General features: G+C 43.3%; 1 protein-coding gene across 1 annotated transcript in view; it reads right to left on the bottom strand.

Moving 5' to 3' along the window:
- LOC106566365 (sortilin) overlaps positions 1–18,268 on the bottom strand; it is a 33,575-nt gene extending 15,307 nt beyond the window's left edge. The window contains exons 1-9 of the mRNA XM_014134309.3: positions 17,610–18,268; positions 9,444–9,503; positions 8,859–8,932; positions 8,590–8,692; positions 8,206–8,367; positions 6,169–6,242; positions 3,962–4,011; positions 3,435–3,562; positions 2,827–2,971 (exon numbers count right to left, since the gene is read on the bottom strand). Of these exons, the coding sequence (XP_013989784.1) occupies positions 2,827–2,971; positions 3,435–3,562; positions 3,962–4,011; positions 6,169–6,242; positions 8,206–8,367; positions 8,590–8,692; positions 8,859–8,932; positions 9,444–9,503; positions 17,610–17,861 (1,048 nt within the window). The 5' untranslated portion in view covers positions 17,862–18,268. The remainder of the gene's footprint in view (positions 1–2,826; positions 2,972–3,434; positions 3,563–3,961; positions 4,012–6,168; positions 6,243–8,205; positions 8,368–8,589; positions 8,693–8,858; positions 8,933–9,443; positions 9,504–17,609) is intronic.
- Between the last annotated feature and the right edge of the window lie 765 nt (positions 18,269–19,033).

Raw genomic sequence — 19,033 nt, 5'->3', positions numbered from 1 at the left:
AGGAGGGGAGGAGTGTATGAGAGGAGGGGAGGAGGAGAGGAACAGGGGAGGAGAGTATGAGAGGAGAGGAACAGGGGAGGAGAGTATGAGAGGAGGGGAGGAAGAAAGGAACAGGGGAGGAGAGTATGAGAGGGGAGGAGAGAATGAGAGGAGGAGGAGAGGAACAGGGGAGGAGAGAATGAGAGGAGGGAGGAGTGTATGAGAGGAGGGGAGGAGGAGAGGAACAGGGGAGGAGAGTATGAGAGGAGGGGAGGAGTGTATGAGAGGAGGGGAGGAGGAGAGGAATAGGGGAGGAGAGTATGAGAGGAGGGGAGGAGGAGAGGAAGAAAGGAACAGGGGAGGAGTGTATGAGAGGGGAGGAGAGAATGAGAGGAGGAGGAGAGGAACAGGGGAGGAGAGAATGAGAGGAGGGGAGGAGAGAATGAGAGGAGGAGGAGAGGAACAGGGGAGGAGAGAATGAGAGGAGGGGAGGAGAGAATGAGAGGAGGGGAGGAAGAAAGGAACAGGGGAGGAGTGTATGAGAGGGGAGGAGAGAATGAGAGGAGGAGGAGAGAATGAGAGGAGGGGAGGAGAGAATGAGAGGAGGGGAGGAGAGAATGAGAGGAGGGGAGGAGTGTATGAGAGGAGGGGAGGAGTGTATGAGAGGAGGGGAGGAGTGTATGAGAGGAGGGGAGGAGTGTATGAGAGGAGGGGAGGAGGAGAGGAACAGGGGAGGAGAGTATGAGAGGAGAGGAACAGGGGAAGAGAGTATGAGAGGAGGGGAGGACTGTATGAGAGGAGGGGAGGAGGAGAGGAACAGGGGAGGAGAGTATGAGAGGAGGGGAGGAGTGTATGAGAGGAGGGGAGGAGGAGAGGAACAGGGGAGGAGAGTATGAGAGGAGGGGAGGAGAGTATGAGAGGAGGGGAGGAGAGTATGAGAGGAGGGGAGGAGGAGAGGAACAGGGGAGGAGTGTATGAGAGGAGGGGAGGAGGAGAGGAACAGGGGAGGAGAGGAACGGAACGGAGACTTAAACAGTGGCTCTGTCATCTGACACATAGATGGTGCCAAAGCCAGTGTCATAAAGGATTAGGTCACTGTATTCGGTCACTGCGACAACTGTATTAGAATAGATAAACAATGGAGAAAAGTGAAGAAGAGGAAGAGAGGAGACATGGCAAGTGTCTGGAGACAATGAAACCAAGTTATGATACATTTAGAAACTAAAGGAGAACTTTTTAAGAGAAAGTTGTTCCATGTAGTGAATCTGTTATTCAATGCATTTGTATGGGCTAATGGCAATAAGGCCCTCCAACATTTTGTTTATGAATAAATATACACAGTACCAGTCAAAAGTTTGAACACACCTACTCATTAAAGGGTTTTCCTTAATTTGTACTATTTTCCACATTGTAGAATAATAGTGAAGACATCAAAACTATGAATTAACACATATAGAATCACGTAGTAATTAAAAAAAGTGTTAAATCAATATATATTTTATATTTGAGATTCTTCAAAGTAGCCACCCATTGCCTTGACAGCTTTGCACACTCTTGGCATTCTCTCAACCAGCTTCATGAGGTATTCACCTGGAATGCATTTCAATTAACAGGTGTGCCTTGTTAAAAGTTAATTTGTGGAATTTCTTTCCTTCTTAATACATTTGAGCCAATCAGTTGTGTTCTGACAAGGTAGGGGGGTATACAAAAGATAGGCCTATTTGGTAAAAAACCAAGTCCATATTATGGCAAGAACAGCTCAAATAAGCAAAGAGGTCAGTCAATGTGGAAAATGTCTTGAACTTTAAAAGTTTCTTCAAGTGCAGTCGCAAAAACCATCAAGCACTATGATGAAACTGGCTCTCATGAGAACCACCACAGGAAAGGAAGACACAGAGTTACCTCTGATGCAGAGGATAAATTCATTAGTTACCAGCCTCAGAAATTGCAAGGGTTTTTCTTTATTTTTACTATTTTCTACATTGTAGAATAATAGTGAAGACATCAACTATGAAATAACACATATGGAATCATGCAGTAACAAAAAAAAGTTAAACAAATCTAAATATATTTTATAGAAACACAAGCAATGGACATTAGACCAGTGGAAATTTGTCCTTTGGTCTGATGAGTCCAGATTTTTGGTTCCAACCGCCGTGTCTTTGTGAGACGCAGAGTAGGTGAATAGATGATCTCCGCATGTGTGGATCCCACCGTGAAGCATGGAGGAGTAGGTTTGATGGTGTTGGGGTGCTTTGCTGGTGACACGGTCTGTGATTTATTTAGAATTCAAGGCATACTTAACCAGCATGGCTACCACAGCATTCTGCAGTGATACACCATCCCATCTGGTTTGCACTTAGTGGGACTATCATTTGTTTTTCAACTGGACAATGACCCAAAACACACCTCCAGGCTGTATAAGAGCTATTTGACCAAAAAGGAGAGTGATGGAGTGCTGCATCAGATGACCTGGCCTCCACAATCACCCGACCTCAACCCAATTGAGATTGTTTGGGATGAGAAAATAGCAAAAAAATATTTAAAAAATTAAAACGAGTAGGTGTGTCCAAACTTTTGACTGGTACTGTATATATGTATATATTTTTTAATAGACTTCAAGGGGTCTTAAAATTCAAATTCAAATAGCTAAATGATCCTTGCTATGACATTCTTCTAACAAGTAGAGGAAGACCAGAATAGAGAAGGAGAGGAGAAGAGAAGGGAGGTCAAGAGGACATGAAAGGAGGAGAGAACATTGATCCCATGAGGGTCCTCTCCAACATGGTTAACTAGAGTGACATTCTGTGGGGGGAAAAAAGAACACAATATAGGATATTGACTGACCTCCTGGTTCATCCACGTGCATGAACACCATGTCGTCATTGGCTGACAAGATAGAATAGAACTCCTCGTGGCCAACCGGAGGCAGCTGAGCCATGTTCCACTCCTCCCCCTGGTTAGTCGACACATGGATCATCCTCAGAGTGCCCTGGAGGAGGGAGGCAGAGAGAGAGAGAGAGAGAGAGAGACAGAGAGAGAGAGAGAGACAGAGGCAGAGACAGAGAGAGACAGAGAGAGACAGAGAGAGACAGAGAGAGACAGAGAGAGACAGAGAGAGACAGAGAGAGAGAGAGAGAGAAAGAGAAAGAGAGAAAGAGGGAGAACGAGAGAGAACGAGAGAGAACGAGACAGAGAGACAGAGAGACAGAGAGACAGAGAGACAGAGAGACAGAGAGACAGAGAGACAGAGAGACAGAGAGACAGAGAGACAGAGAGACAGAGAGACAGAGACAGACAGAGAGATGCAAAGATAGAGTGCGAGGGAATGAGAAAGAAAGTGAGATGGTATCAGCTAGGCCTTAGGCTTAAAGAACAAGCACACATACAAAACGTGTGCAAACTAACACACGCACACACAAATAAACAAGTACACCACACACACTCATACTTACAGTTCCAGTCATAACAGAAGCAAACAGGAACTTTCCGCCCAGGCCGAAGGAGAAGATTTTAATGGCAACAGTCTTGATGGTCTTCCCGTAGTCAGCCGTCTTTCTCAAGTCCAGCATCCCCCTTTCATCTGAGAGAGGGATAAAGAGAGAGAGAGACAAAGAGGAAGAGACAACGAAAGAGAGAGAGGGATTGATGGAAAGAGAGGTGATTGATCGAAAGAGAGAGAGAAAGATTGATGGAAACAGATAGAGGTATTGAGAGAGAGATGGAAACAGAGAGGTATTGAGAGAGAGATGGAAACAGAGAGAGGGATTGAGAGAGAGAGCGAGGGAGGAGAGAGGAGGGATTGAGAGAGAGAGAGATTGATAGAGAAAGATGTTTACTTTTATCTATTCTTACAGTTAGAAACTGTATCAAGTCATTTACCTCGGCATCCATGTCAACTATTTATGTCAGTCTGTCATGAGAGACTATGAAATCATTTTCAAGTTTATTAGCTATTTGAATGGATGTTAGTGTCACTCACTGCAGGATCCATTGAGGTTGGTGGTAAAGAATATGTTACTGTCCATCCCCCTGGAAACAGAAGACAAGCTGTCACCCACACATTACAGTACAGAATATAGCCTTTATAAACATTTACAAGCTGTCACCTCACATTACAGTACAGAATATAGCCTTTAAACATTTACAAGCGGTCACCCACACATTACTGTACAGAATATAGCCTTTATAAACATTTACAAGCCGTCACCCACACATTACTGTACAGAATATAGCCTTTGGAAACATTTACCAAATAGCCAAACATGTTTTGTTGTAAGTACAGCACTATGGTCACTGTTTTCAAACTATAGTGGAATGAAATATGACCTTGTTGAGGATATACTTTGGGACACACTGGTAACAGTTGAAAATACACTGCTCCTGCTGTACTAAAAAAGACCCCAGTGACGTGTTTCATCATCTTAGCGCTAATTGTCATGGTGCCACATGCCCATGGTTAGTTTACCACACGTCCCGTCCCGCAGACTGTTAGAGCCGTGCCCTTCGCAAATAGGTGCTTTGCTCCAACGGTTCCATTGTGTCGAGCTTCAGAATCTCGTCATGTCCTAGTTAGTTGAGCTTGACCTATATTCCTATCAAGGTTAGGTTTCAAGGGACTGGGAAGAGAGGCTGGGTGGCGTGATGTCGCTGTATGTGTGTGGCTGCCTGCGCGTGCGCGTGCGCGTGTGTGTGTGTGTGTGTGTGTGTGTGTGTGTGTGTGTGGGGGGGGGGGGGGGGGGGGGGGGGGGACACTCAACACTATTGGTGCTGCAGCATTATAAAGTGAACCAGCGAAGGTAAACAAACACTCAGAGCTAGTACCGACGCTCTTTCATCACAACAGCTAGTACCGACGCTCTTTCATCACAACAGCTAGTACCGACGCTCTTTCATCACAACAGCTAGTACCGACGCCCTTTCATCACAACAGCTAGTACCGACGCCCTTTCATCACAACAGCTAGTACCGACGCCCTTTCATCACAACAGCTAGTACCGACGCCCTTTCATCACAACAGCTAGTACCGACGCCCTTTCATCACAACAGCTAGTACCGACGCTCTTTCATCACACGCGCCGCGCCCCCACAGCTAGTACCGACGCTCTTTCATCACAGCTAGTACCGACGCTCTTTCATCACAGCTAGTACCGACGCTCTTTCATCACAGCTAGTACTGACTTGGCCCATAGAACACCTAGTCAAACACTAACTAACAAAGGGCTTGGCCCAGAGAACACCTAGTCAAACATTAAACTAAAATAACTGCAATTCCAGTTTCCTGCCTGCTTTTTCTGTTTGCATAGTGCCCTGACAACATTGGGGGAAGTATTGGATGTTTATTCTACATACTCAGAGGTGAAAGTAGATGTCATTTCTTTCTGGTACGGGACAAATCTATGTGTGTATGAGCTCTCTTTTGGCCTAGTCTGTGGACTGGGCCTAGTCTGTGGACTGGGCCTAGTCTGTGGACTGGGCCTAGTCTGTGGACTGGGCCTAGTCGTGAAGATTTGTCATTTAACGTTTAAACTGTATTACCTTTTATTGTGGCATAAACACAACCGGTCCACGTGTCTCGGTGTCGGCCACTCATCTCTGCCTTGACAAAATGTCAGTGTTCTCATCTAAACACGTCACATTTTGGAGCGTAGGCTATACCACACGTTTTCAAGTCCATTCGCTCATTGTTCATGCCTCTGAGATGCAGTAACGATATAGAGTAACGATATAGAGTAACGATATAGAGTAATAATAAATAATTGTGTAAAAGCCAACAGTTTTCTTGACATTGTGTTGTAGTTATTGTGATCAGCTCATGTTTCACCTGTGTAGCGTACCCCACTATCTCTTTTCCTGGGACGCCGTACCGGACCGTAACACCTTACTTTGACCCTTGAACTAAATCTAAATCGGCTAGCTGCCAGAGGGAGAAGAGGTCAAGCAAATAGAATTCCACCAAATCAACCTCAGGGACTCTGAGCTGCAGTTAGAGAGGGAATGAACATTCACTACAGTCTACATAACAATAGTGGTCATTAATAGAAATCAAAACAGACCATGAACAATGGTATAACTGGCTGCTAATAGATCATATATATAAATATAACTCTTGCCCTGTGGCAGCCATGTAAGGATGGGTTCTTCTGCTAACTCTATTCTATAATAATATTTACCTAAGTTGTCCCTTACCATTTGGCCAGACACACCATGTCGTGGATCTTCCTCCAGTTCTCTCCAAAGTCCTCAGACAGCCAGAGTTCATTCTGTAAAAAGGGTTAAACGGTTAACAAGGGTATTTAAAATATATAGGTCGAATGAATTGTCCGTAGAGTTCCGAGACAGGACTGTGTCGAGGCACAGATCTGGGGAGGGTACCAAAACATTTCTGCAGCATTGAAGGTCCCCAAGAACACAGTGACCTCCATCATTCTTAAATGGAAAAAGTTTGGAACCACCAAGACTCTTCCTAGAGCTGGCCGTCTGGCCAAACTGAACAATAGGGGGAGAAGGGGCTCCCGAGTGGCGCAGCGTTCTAAGGCACTGCATCTCAGTGCAAGAGGCATCACTACAGTCCCTGGTTCAAATCCAGGCTGCATCACATCCGGCCGTAATTGGGAGTCCCATAGGGAGGCGCACGATTGGCCCAGTGTCGTCCGGGTTTGGCCGGGGTAGGCCATCATTGTAAATAAGAATTTGTTCTTAACTGACTTGCCTAGTTAAATTACGGTTGCATTTTTTTATTATTTATTTTTAAATAGGGCCTTGGTCAGGGAGGTGACCAAGAACCCGATGGTCACTCTGACAGAGCTCCAGAGTTCCTCTGTGGAGATGGGAGAATCTTCCTGAAGGACAACCATTTCTGCAGCACTCCACCAATCAGGCCTTTATGGTAGAGTGGCCAGACGGAAGCCACTCCTCAGTAAAAGGCACATGATAGTCGGCTTGAAGTTTGCCAGAAGGCATCTAAAGGACTCTCAGACCATGAGAAACAAGATTCTCTGATCTGATGAAACCAAGATTGAACTCTTTGGCCTGAATGCCAAGCGTCATGTCTAGAGGAAACCTGGCACCATCCCTATGGTGGTGGCAGACTCATGCTGTGGGGATGTTTCTCAGCAGCAGGGACTGGGAGACTAGTCAGGATCGAGGCAAAGATGAACAGAGCAAAGTATAGAGAGATTCTTTATGAAAACCTGCTCCAGAGCGCTCAGGACCTCAAACGGATTAAATTGAAGACAGACGGAAGCTCTGAACACCTGTGTGGAATGGAAGAAGGCCGGCAGAAATGTGATGTCACTGAAAAAAATACTGTCTTCTGCAACTGTGATAAAGCAGGTTAAAACAGTGGATATTTTGCATTTTTCAAATTATTTTGATGTGATATGAAAGTAAAGGGCTTTATGTTTCCAGAATCGTATCACAATTGAGAATCGATTCACGTTTAGACGTTTAGTATTTAGCTGTTTTGGCTGCCAGAGCCAGGTTACCTCTGAACCATATTTCACTACTGAATAATGTAACCAAACCATATTACACTCTTGAATAATGCAACAATTCACAAGTATGTGCAGACAATTAAAGGGTTTATTTTCTTGTCCGCACACATTAAATTAGCTGACAATAAAAATGTATATATATTTTTTTAATTCTTATAACAATTTGCTGACAATACACAGCTAACTCCTGCTAGATAGCTACAGTGCCTTCAGAAAGTATTCATACCCCTTGCCTTATTCCACATGGATTAAATTGAGATGATATATTAATAATATATATTATTATTATATATTTTTTGGGGGGGGTTGGGGGCCCCCAGAGCAAGGCGGGGGGGCCCACGGGCTTGGATTGTTAAATAGTTTGTGCTTACTGGCTCGTGGCTACTGTGATATTTACGGTAAATTTGAGCTGCGACCCAAGAATGTCACGTTTCCAGGCAAAACAAAAGGGTAAGGCAAGGATGTAATATGAATTGGCCACTCCTCAGACTCTCCTTTATCTCTTGTAGTGGGAATAAGGCCTTAGATAAAGAAGGTCTGAATGGCTCTTGTCAATCCTGAGTGCTACATCACGTGAGGCTGGCCAGACGACAGGTGTGTAAAAGTACTGATAACTTGTGTGTGCTGATGGGTCTGGGTATTAGGAGAAGTAAGAATATTTTCTATTACTCCTCAGCTTCCATACGCAAGCAAGCAAGCACACACACACACACCCTGACCCCCCACTCACAGTGTTGCTGATGACCAGGAGAACGTTGGCGTCTCTGGGGTTGTATGTGATCTGCATCAGGGGGTTGAAGGGAAGATCCTGCTGCTCAAAGCTGTTCCCAAAGTCTCTGGAGATAAAGATACGAGAGCCCAGGCTGCCAGACACATCACCTGTCAGGATCACCTGGGAGGAGCAGGACAAGCAAACCAAATTAACTCCTAGAACTATTAGGAAAATTGAACAGCCTTTTGCTACATATGGAGACATCCCATATTATAAGCTAAGAAAAGTAACTAAGCTTTTCAGTAAAAGTGTTGCCATTATTTTCAGAAAAACGTTTCTTATAGGACATGCCATGAACACGTAAGCTAGTTCACAGGTTTTAAAACACAAAACTCGTCTTACCTTCCCAGAGTTCTCCGGTCCGATGGCGATGCCAAACTCTGTCCGGATGAAAGTGTTGTTGATGAGGTTTGTGACATCCTGGAACGACTTCCCATAGTTCTCACTGAGGAGGCAGAGAAGGAGGTGAGGCGGTCAAATAGGACACTTTCTTGTTCAAATACACACACTTTTAATATTTAACCAGTTGTCAGCTCAAATAATAGCTGTATTCTTACACGAACATTTTTCCGACATAACTGGTGGTGAATCGCAACATGAAAAACCCTTACCTTCGATAGAGTTTAGACTGACCGAATCTCAACATGAAGAACGGCACCTGGAATGTTGTCAGAGCCAGGATGACCTGTCGAGAACAAGTCCAGCTTAAGGACTAGTATAAAAACTGTGTGGTTCAAGCCCTGAATGCTGATTGGCTGAAAGCCGTAGTACGTGAGACCGTATTCCAAGGTTATGACAAAACATGTATTTCTACTACTCTAATTACGTTGGTAACCAGTTTATAATAGCAACAAGGTAACTCGGGGGATGGTGGTCTATGGTCAATATACCACAGCAAAGAGCTGTATTGGCCATATATAACTCCCCCGAGTTACCTTGTTGCTATTATAAACATACATATATACATACATACATATATATACACACACACACACACACACACACACACACACACACACACACACACACACACACACACACACACACACACACACACACACATCACCACACACCTCTTGGGCCATACTGCTTAAGTAAAGAACACCTGTATTCCATCAATGAGTTTGAGACCCTGGTTTGACGTAATGATCATTTAAAATCAGCACATAATTAGGACAGGACATGGTAAAACTCACCCCGGTGGCGTCTCCAACCCAGGCCAGTGACACGGACCCACTCAGGTCATTGAAGGAATACTGAGAAGAACAAAAAGTGAGATAGTCAGAATATTTGCATTCTGTTTATTGATGACAGACTGATATGCATCACATACATACAGTTGAAGTCGGAAGTTTACATACACCTTAGCCAAATACATTTAAAACTCAGTTTTTTCACAATTCCTGACATTTAATCCAAGTAAAAATTCCCTGTCTTAGGTCAGTTAGGATCACCACTTTATTTTAAGAATGTGAAATGTCTGAAAAATAGTAGAGATTTATTTCAGCTTTTATTTCTTTCGTCACATTCCCAGTGGGTCAGAAGTTTCCATACACTCAATTAGTATTTGGTAGCATTGCCTTTAAATTGTTTAACTTGGGTCAAATGTTTCATGTAGCCTTTCACAAGCTTCCCACAACAAGTTGGGTGAATTTTGGCCCGTTCCTCCTGACAGAGCTGGTGTAACTGGGTCAGGTTTGTAGGCCTCCTTGCTCGCACACACTTTTTCAGTTCTGCCCACAAATGTTCTATACGATTGAGGTCAGGGATTGTGATGGCCTCTCCAATACCTTGACTTTGTTGTCCTTAAGCCATTTTGCCACAACTTTGGAAGTATGCTTGGGGTCATTATCCACTTGGAAGACCCATTTCCGACCAAGCTTTAACTTCCTGACTGATGTCTTGAAATGTTGCTTCAATTTATCCACATAATTTTCCTTCCTCATGATACCATCTATTTTGTGATACCATCTAAGTGCACCAGTCCCTCCTGCAGCAAAGCACCCCCACAACAGGATGTTGCCATTCCAGCGCTTCACGGTTGGGATGGTGTTCTTTGGCTTGCAAGCCTCCCCCTTTTTCCTCCAAACATAACAATGGTCATAATGGCCAAACAGTTCTAATTTTGTTTCATCAGACCAGAGAACATTTCTCCAAAAAGTACGATCTTTGTGCAGTTGCAAACCGTAGTCTGGATTTTTTTTATGGCTAGTTTTGGAGCAGTGGCTTCTTCCTTGCTGAGCAGCCATTCAGGTTATGTCGATATAGGACTCGTCTAACTGTGGACATAGATATTTTTGTACCATTTTCCTCCAGCATCTTCACAAGGTCCTTTGCTGTTGTTCTGGGATTGATTTGCACTTTTTCGCACCAAAGTACGTTCATCTCTAGGAGACAGAACACGTCTCCTTCCTGAGCGTTATGAAGGCTGCGTGATCCCATGGTGTTTATACTTGCGTACTATTGTTTGTACAGATGAATGTGGTACCTTCAGGCGTTTGGAAATTGCTCCCAAGGATGAATCAGACTTGTGGAGGTCTACCATTCAAGCAAATGGGCACTGAGTTTGAAGGTAGGCCTTGAAATACATCCACAGGTACACCTCCAATTGACTCAAATGATGTCAATTAGCCTATCAGAAGCTTCTAAAGCCATGACATCATTTTCTGGAATTTTCGAAGCTGTTTAAAAGGCACAGTCAACTTAGTGTATGTAAACTTCTGACACACTGGAATTGTGATACAGTGAATTATAAGTGAAATAATCTGTCTGTAAACAATTGTTGGACAAATGACTTGTGTCATGCACAAAGTAGATGTCCTAACCGACTTTCCAGAAATTTCTTGTTAACAAACTAGAGTTTTGGCGTGGTTGAAAAATGAGTTTTAATGACTCCAACCTAAGTGTATGTAAACTTCTGACTTCAACTGTAACTAAAAAGGAAGAAATCCATCACATTAGTCATGGGGTGTGTAATAAAACAGGAGCGGTTTTTAGGCATATGTGATCTTGAAAATTAACTGCAGAAGATCTAATAACGTAATAAGGATATACACCACATTACCAAAATATCTTGTTCTGACTGGAATATACACCACATGACCAAAATATCTTGTTCTGACTGGCAGCACGTTGTCTAACTGGAATTTACACTACATGACCAAAAGTATGTGGACACCTTCTCGTCAAACATCTCATTCCAAAATCATGGGCATTAATATGGAGTTGATCCCCCCCTTTGCTGCCATAACAGCCTCTACTCTTCTGGGAAAGCTTTCCACTTGATGTTGGAACATTGCTGAGGGGATTTGCTTCCGTTCAGCTGGAAGATCATTAGTGAGGTCGGGCACTGATGTTGGACGATTAGGCCTGGCAGTCGGCGTTCCAATTTATCCCAAAGGTGTTCGATGGGGTTGAGGGCAGGGCTCTGTGCAGGCCAGTCAAGTGCTTCCACACCGATCTCAACAATACATTTCTGTATGGACCTCGCTTTGTGCACAGGGGCATTGTCATGCTGAAACAGTTGCCACAAGTTGGAAGCACAGAATCATGTAGAATATCATTGTATGCCGTAGCGTTAAGATTTCCCTTCACTGGAACTAAGGGGCCCGAACCATGAAAAACAGCACCAGACCATTATTCCTCCTCCACCAAACTTTACAGTTGGCACTATTCATTCGGGCAGGTAGCGTTCTCCTGGCATCCACCAAACACAGATTTGTCTGTCGGACTGCCAGATAGTGAAGCGTGATTCATCACTCCAGAGAACGCATTTCCACTGCTCCAGAGTCCAATGGCGGCGAGCTTTACACCACTCCAGTCGACACTTGGCATTGCGCATGGTGATCTTAGGCTTGTGTGCGGCTGCTCGGCCATGGAAATCCATTTCATGAAGCTCCTGACGAACAGTTCTTGTGCTGACTTTTACTTCCAGAGGCAGTTTGGAACTCGGTTGTGAGTGTTGCAACCAAGGATCCATTTTTACGTGTTACGTGCTTCAGCAGTTCTGTGAGCTTGTGTGGCCTACCACTTAGCGGCTGAGCCATTGTTGCTCCTAGACGTTTCCACTTCACAAAAACAGCACTTAGAGCTAACCGGGGCAGTTCTAGCAGGGCAGAAATTTGACGAAAAAGGTGGCATCTTTTGACAGTGCCACGTCTAAAGTCACTGAGCTCTTCAGTGAGGCCATTGTAATGCCAATGTTTGTCTCTGGAGATTGCATGGTGGTGTGCTCGATTTTATCCACCTGTCAGCAACGGGTGTGGCTGCAACGGGTGTGGCTGAAATAGCCGAATCCACTAATTTGAAGGGGTGTCCACATACTTTTGTATATATACACTGGATATCATATGGTGAATGCACCAATTTGTAAGTCGCTCTGGATAAGAGCGTCTGCTAAATGACGTAAATGTAAATACACACACACCAGTTATATGCCTAATCAAAATTGTATAAAGTGCCCAAATAGCTATGTAATATAAGTATTATGCATGTTTGCGTGCGTGCACAAGTGAGCCTAATGCCCTTTCCCTCCTTACTGCTGTACCATGCGTCTGCCTCTCACTCTCCAGACACCCAAGTGTTACAAAGCATCACATGTAGACACTAGAGTGTTACAAAGCCAAGCACCGCTAATCCTTAGCGTGCAGAACCAGACCAGTAGGCCTTGGACCAAATGTCCTCACAGTAGGAGGCTGCACTATAGTACAACTAGTCCCAACTGTCAATCAACTGCCAAATCCTCTTTAGAAGAAGAGTCAAACATACACGTACTTAACCCAAATTACAAAAATGACATGTTTCCCTTATGACAGCAATCCATGCTTTGGTTTAGTTTACCTGGCACTGTATCTACATGCTTATGGTTTTAGCAGTTGTGGCAAACATCCAATCAAATCCTGGCTGGTACCGATATTAGCATTTTTGTCCAAATCCTCCAAAAGGATCTAAAATTGATTGTGAAACTCAACAAAGTCACTTATAGATGATTTGAAAATGATGCGCGGGAAAAAAATGCTAATATGACTTGAAATAGGATTTGTGCCACAACTGCTAAAACGTTAGCATGTGGAAACCAGTGCCAGGGAAATTAAACCAAAAACATGGATTTCTGACCGGAGCTGTTGGTTCTGCTAGCTAGCTAGAATAAGATACTTAAACTCTTAATCTCATCAAGCGGTTACTGTACTCTACTCTTTCACTATGTGGACATTCATAGGATTAGGCCCACGCCACATCCGGTCAGCACTATCTACAAACCAGACCTGGGTTCCAATCCTATTTGAAATCATTTCAAATACTTCATCTGTACTTGATTGAGATTGCCTGCTGCAATGGAACCAATTGGCCCGGTCCCAAAAGTGCGCCTGGCACTCCAGGCAAACTCTCAAAGTATTTAATAGATTTTAAATATTTCAAATAGTATGTAAACCCAGGTCTGCTATAAACTGCAGTGGGAACTATGCTGTACGGTACCCAAACAGGAGTATGTTGGACCTATGGAGGACATTTAGGTTGAGCCTCTTGGAATTCTGCCTTCAGTCTTTAGGGTTCTTCCAAAATAGGACCCTATTCACTATAAAGTTCACTACTTTTGACCAGGGCTCATAGGAGAAGGTGTGGCATTTGGGACACACATTTAGTCTCTAGATTACCCATAATCCTGCCTTTGGCTTCAAGGTCTGGCTGGGACAGAGAAACTATGCAAAGTATATCGCTTTAGAATGGCTGGACGAATGGCGTTAGTTTCAGATCTATGTCAATCATTATCAGTGCATGACTCTAAGAAGATCTGTGACAACATGATACTGTATGTACTGGAATTAATCAATTTATTGTGTTTTGGGAAACCCATAATTACTAAGTGGTCATTATTTGTCCTATTCACGGTTGGTTCAGAGATCTACAAGTTGTTTCCAAGGACTGACTATAAAGCTGATTGTTCATTGTCAGAGGTTAACTAGGGTGCAGGAGGTGGTGTCCCTACTCTTTCCCCTCAGGGCCTGGTGCTTCATCAGAGGTTAACTAGGGTGCAGGAGGTGGTGTCCCTACTCTTTCCCCTCAGGGCCTGGTGCTTCATCAGAGGTTTAACTAGGGTAGAGGAGGTGGTGTCCCTACTCTTTCCCCTCAGGGCCTGATGCTTCAGAGGTTAACTAAGGTAGAGGAGGTGGTGTCCCTACTCTTTCCCCTCAGGGCCTGATGCTTCATCAGAGGTTAACTAAGGTAGAGGAGGTGGTGTCCCTACTCTTTCCCCTCAGGGCCTGGTGCTTCATCAGAGGTTAACTAAGGTAGAGGAGGTGGTGTCCCTACTCTTTCCCCTCAGGGCCTGATGTTACCACTTCTGAATCATGTCAAGCTTCCTTATGTGTGATGTAGCCAACGTGCAATAACACATTCATACGTAGGAGGAAGGTATTATTTAGAAGAAAGTGCATCATATAAGTTCCTACTAAAATGTTTATACTAAATGCAATTTGTTGTTACTTGCTAGAAGGTAATGAAAGACGGCGGTAAGGACAATCAAGAACAGGACATACACACATTCTTATCAGGAACTACCAACTAAATCAACGAGGTGTCTGTGGGTAAGATGTTTGTTATCCGAATAGACCACAGATGTATTGGGTAAGATGTTAAAATCGGTTTACTCTATCCTGTGTTAACACAGCCAGATAAGAATATAGCCCTGTTTCAAGGACATCTGGTGATCTGAAATTAGACTGCGCTTTAAGGAAGAGCTAGCTACAGGGTGTTTGAGGACAACATCATTAAGAAAGGCAGTCAGCAGCATGTTCATGATATACAGTGCATTTGGAAAGTATTCAGACCCCTTGACTTTCCCCACAGTTTGTTAGGTTACAGCCTGATTCTAAAATGTATTACAATTGTATTTTTCCCCTCATCAATCTACACACAATACCCCATAATGACAAAGCAAAAACTGGCTTTTAGACATTTGAAAACTGAAGTATCACATTTACATAAGTATTCAGACCGTTTACTCAGTACTTTGTTGAAGCACCTAAGACATTGAGTCTTCTTGGGAATGACGTTACAAGCTTGGCACACCTGTATTTGGGAAGTGTCTCCCATTCTTCTCTGCAGATCCTCTCAAACTCTGTCAGCTTGGATGGGGAGCGTTGCTGCACAGCTATTTTTCAGGTTTCTCCAGAGATGGTCGATTGGGTTCAAGTCCGGGCTCTGGCTGGGCCACTGAAGGACATTCAGAGGCTTGTCCCGAAGCCACTCCTAAGTTGTCTTGGCTGTGTGCTTAGGGTCGTTGTCCTGTTGGAAGGTGAACCTTCGCCCCAGTCTGAGGTCCTAAGCGCTCTGGAGCAGGTTTTCGTCAAGGATCTCTCTGTACTTGGTTTAGTTTAGCTTTGCCTTCATCGTGACTAGTCTCCCAGTCCCTGCCGCTGAAAAATATCCCCACAGCATGATGCTGCCACCACCATGCTTCACCATAGGGATGGTGCCAGGTTTCCTCCAGATGTGATGCTTGGCATTCAGGTCAAAGAGTTCAATCTTGCTGTCATCAGACCAGAGAATCTTGTTTCTCATGGTCTGAGAGTCTTTAGGTGCCTTTTGGCAAACTCTAAGTGGGCTGTCATGTGCCTTTTACTGAGTGGCTTCTGTCTGGCCACTCTATCATAAAGGCCTGATTGGTGGAGTGCTACAGAGATGGTTGTCCTTCTGGAATGTTCTCCCATCTCCACAGAGGAACTCTAGAGCTTTGTCAAGAGTGACCATCGGATCCTTCTCCCCCGGTGGCTCAGTTTGGCCCGGCGGCCAGCTCTAGGAAGAGTCTTGGTGGTTCCAAACTTCTTCCACATTTTTTGGTACCCTTCCCCAGATCTGTGCCTTTCCAAATCATGTCCAATCAATTGAATTTACCACAGATGGACTCCAATCAAGTTGTAGAAACATCTCAAGGATGATCAATGAATAGTCAAAAACCTATGAATATGGGCCTACTCCCAATTCTCATCAGTTCTGCCAAGTAGCCTAGTGTAAATGTCAGATGTGCTTTCAGAAGCAGAAACAGTTGCTTGGGAACATATATAACAACTACACACACCCTTTCCCTATATGCCTAGCATGAAAAACATGTTTGCCTATTTTACCATCCAGACACACTGAGCCAGAACATGAAAACAAGGTAGCCTGAACTACAATATGAACTACAGGTTTTGCATGTGTGAATTTGATAACCAAAATGCCTAACAACTAAACTTACACCTGGTGATACCAGTACTTTCTTGAAAATACCCTCCATAGACTACACAGGATCTGAAATACCCTCCATAGACTACACAGGGTATTTTACTATCTATTCTAGAGTTAGGCAGAAAATGAAAACAAGCTAGCAGGCCATATCACTTATAGTATTATGTACACCACCATCATTCCATGAATTACCTAACTATCAAATGTACACTAGGTTACAACTATTGTCTATAGCTTTACATAGATAAAGAATATCTCCTTATTGAAAAATAATGTCAATTTAAGCAATGTGGAAAAACAAGGTAGCTAAGCCAGGCCTAGTATGAAGTACAGCAGCATCATTCCTATGGGGAAATATAGGTCAGACTCATAACCATTAGAGAGGGAACAGTTGAGAGACAGGACTAACTGGAGACGCATAGTAGTATATTGTAGCGACCCAATTGTTCCTTTATGATTTAGTCAGGTCATTACAATATGTTTACACTAGACTAGAGAATGTCCTCCATCCAGTACTGCACTGGGCGGGATAAAACATGTAAATGAATTGCTCTTTGTATTTCACTACTGTATTAGAGCTGTATAGCAGAAAACAAACTGTATGCTAAACTTACATAAGATTAAACGTGACATGATTTACAGGTACCCTTAAACAATTAGCTACAGAGATGCTAAATTGAAGATTATAACCCACAGTCCTGCACTGTACGGAGTTGAAGTCATCTTTAACTCCAGTAGCCTACTTGTGTCAATCATGTACTGTTGGAAAAAGATCCGCAAGTAAATAAATATTGCAGTCAGAGTGCAGTATAACAGCAGTATGCAGCAAATGCGTCCAAAATACAACATTCGATAAAGTTTCAAAACGGCAATATTTTTTTGTTGTTGTAAGGGCTGGCTTGACGATAGTTTAGTGAATCAAACATGAAAACATTGATTTCGTTCAAGAAGTGTTGAAAACAACTGGAGAATAGATGATATTTGGTTAGTTGCACTGTTAAAACCCACGTCATTTGAGAAGAGAGTAGTCATGTTCTTATGAGGATAATTATTGTCGAGGTAAAGTGTCACCTGCAGAGCATTAACCTATTATATCGGTGAAGTGTAACCTAACCGGATCTGCGGGGTTAACTTACGGTTTGGGTGTTGTTAGTCAACTCGGTGTCGAATCCCTGGAGACGGTTACAGTCTCCTTGATCCGCACTTCTTCTGCTCCTAATGTGGTCGGATGATTCAGAATCTAAATCTGGTGATCTCTTTTCGATATTCAAACTGGGATCTTTCACAAATTCATACTGACCGCTGTTATATAGTCCTTCTTTAAAATCATAAGATAACGTTAAATGGTGGAATATTAAAAAAAGAACACAGTGCGCCAGAACTCCCATTTTCACTGTTGGCCAAAAACACGACTATTATTATACGCTATATATTTGTTATTCTAGTAATCCTGACTATAAATTGTGGGTCGCTCCGGTTCGGAACACGGCCGCCGATGACATCAACACAAACAGTAGTCCTGACAGCGAGTGGTAGCCTACTTCGGGCTTTGTATGCTCTGCATGGGTCATAGACTCCTATTTGAGGCGGTGCGCTCCAGTCTCCAGAGCGCTTAGTTTTACGTCCTGATGCGCGGAAAAAAAGGTCGGAAGTCCCCAGCTAAAAACAAATCAGACGCACTAATTTTCCGAGATGCATTAGGTCCAATTGTCCACCGTGCAACTCCTTGTCCAAAAATTATACAATGTAACGGTGCATGAAATTGTGTCTATGGGATGGATATTACACACCTTTGCAGATAGCCCGCTGTGATTGGATTTTTACTGTGTTTGACACTGAAAGTGAGTCTTCTGATTGGTTAAGACCCCATTCGTACATCCTATCACACAATTTGCTGATAGCTGGCAAAGCCTTGTCAAGCTTGGTTGAGGGCACTACAACTATTCTATAGAGACAAAGATAAAGGATATACCGATAGAAAGCAATAATAATGGCGTCTTTTTATAGGCACTAACTTCACCATGGTTCGTTAGACAAAGCCTATGGGGAATTTTTTGTAAAAATAATGTATTTCACCATTATTTAACCAGGTAGGCAAGTTGAGAACAAGTTCTCATTTAGAATTGCGACCTGGCCAAGATAAAGCAAAGCAGTTCGACAAAAACAACACAGAGTTACAAATGAAATGAATGGAGTTTTCATAGGGTTTTGGATAAACGCCAAAAATACGGTCATGTTATCTGACTAATATCTCATAGAACAAAACATATAAGAGCTGTGTTAACCTCAGACCTTATTATCGTGGTCTATCCAAAAACCATTTTCTTTCCCCTTTCATTTTCCACATGACTAAACGAACCAGGGGTAACTAATTTCCGGTTTTAAGGACTACTCGCCAGCTTGTTGGCCTGTCACCAGTTGGCACAGCCACAAAGTCATAAACATAAACAATGATTAATACAATTTATCATTTTAAAATGTGATTTTAAACCTAACATGAACCCTAACCACACTTCTAACCTTAAGTCTAACCAAAAAGCAAATTTTTGTTTTCATATTT

Source organism: Salmo salar, chromosome 13 (assembly GCF_965601325.2).
Source record: "Salmo salar chromosome 13, fSalSal1, whole genome shotgun sequence".
Classification (NCBI taxonomy): Eukaryota; Metazoa; Chordata; class Actinopteri; order Salmoniformes; family Salmonidae; genus Salmo; species Salmo salar.
This window is presented reverse-complemented; position numbering and strand designations above follow the sequence as displayed.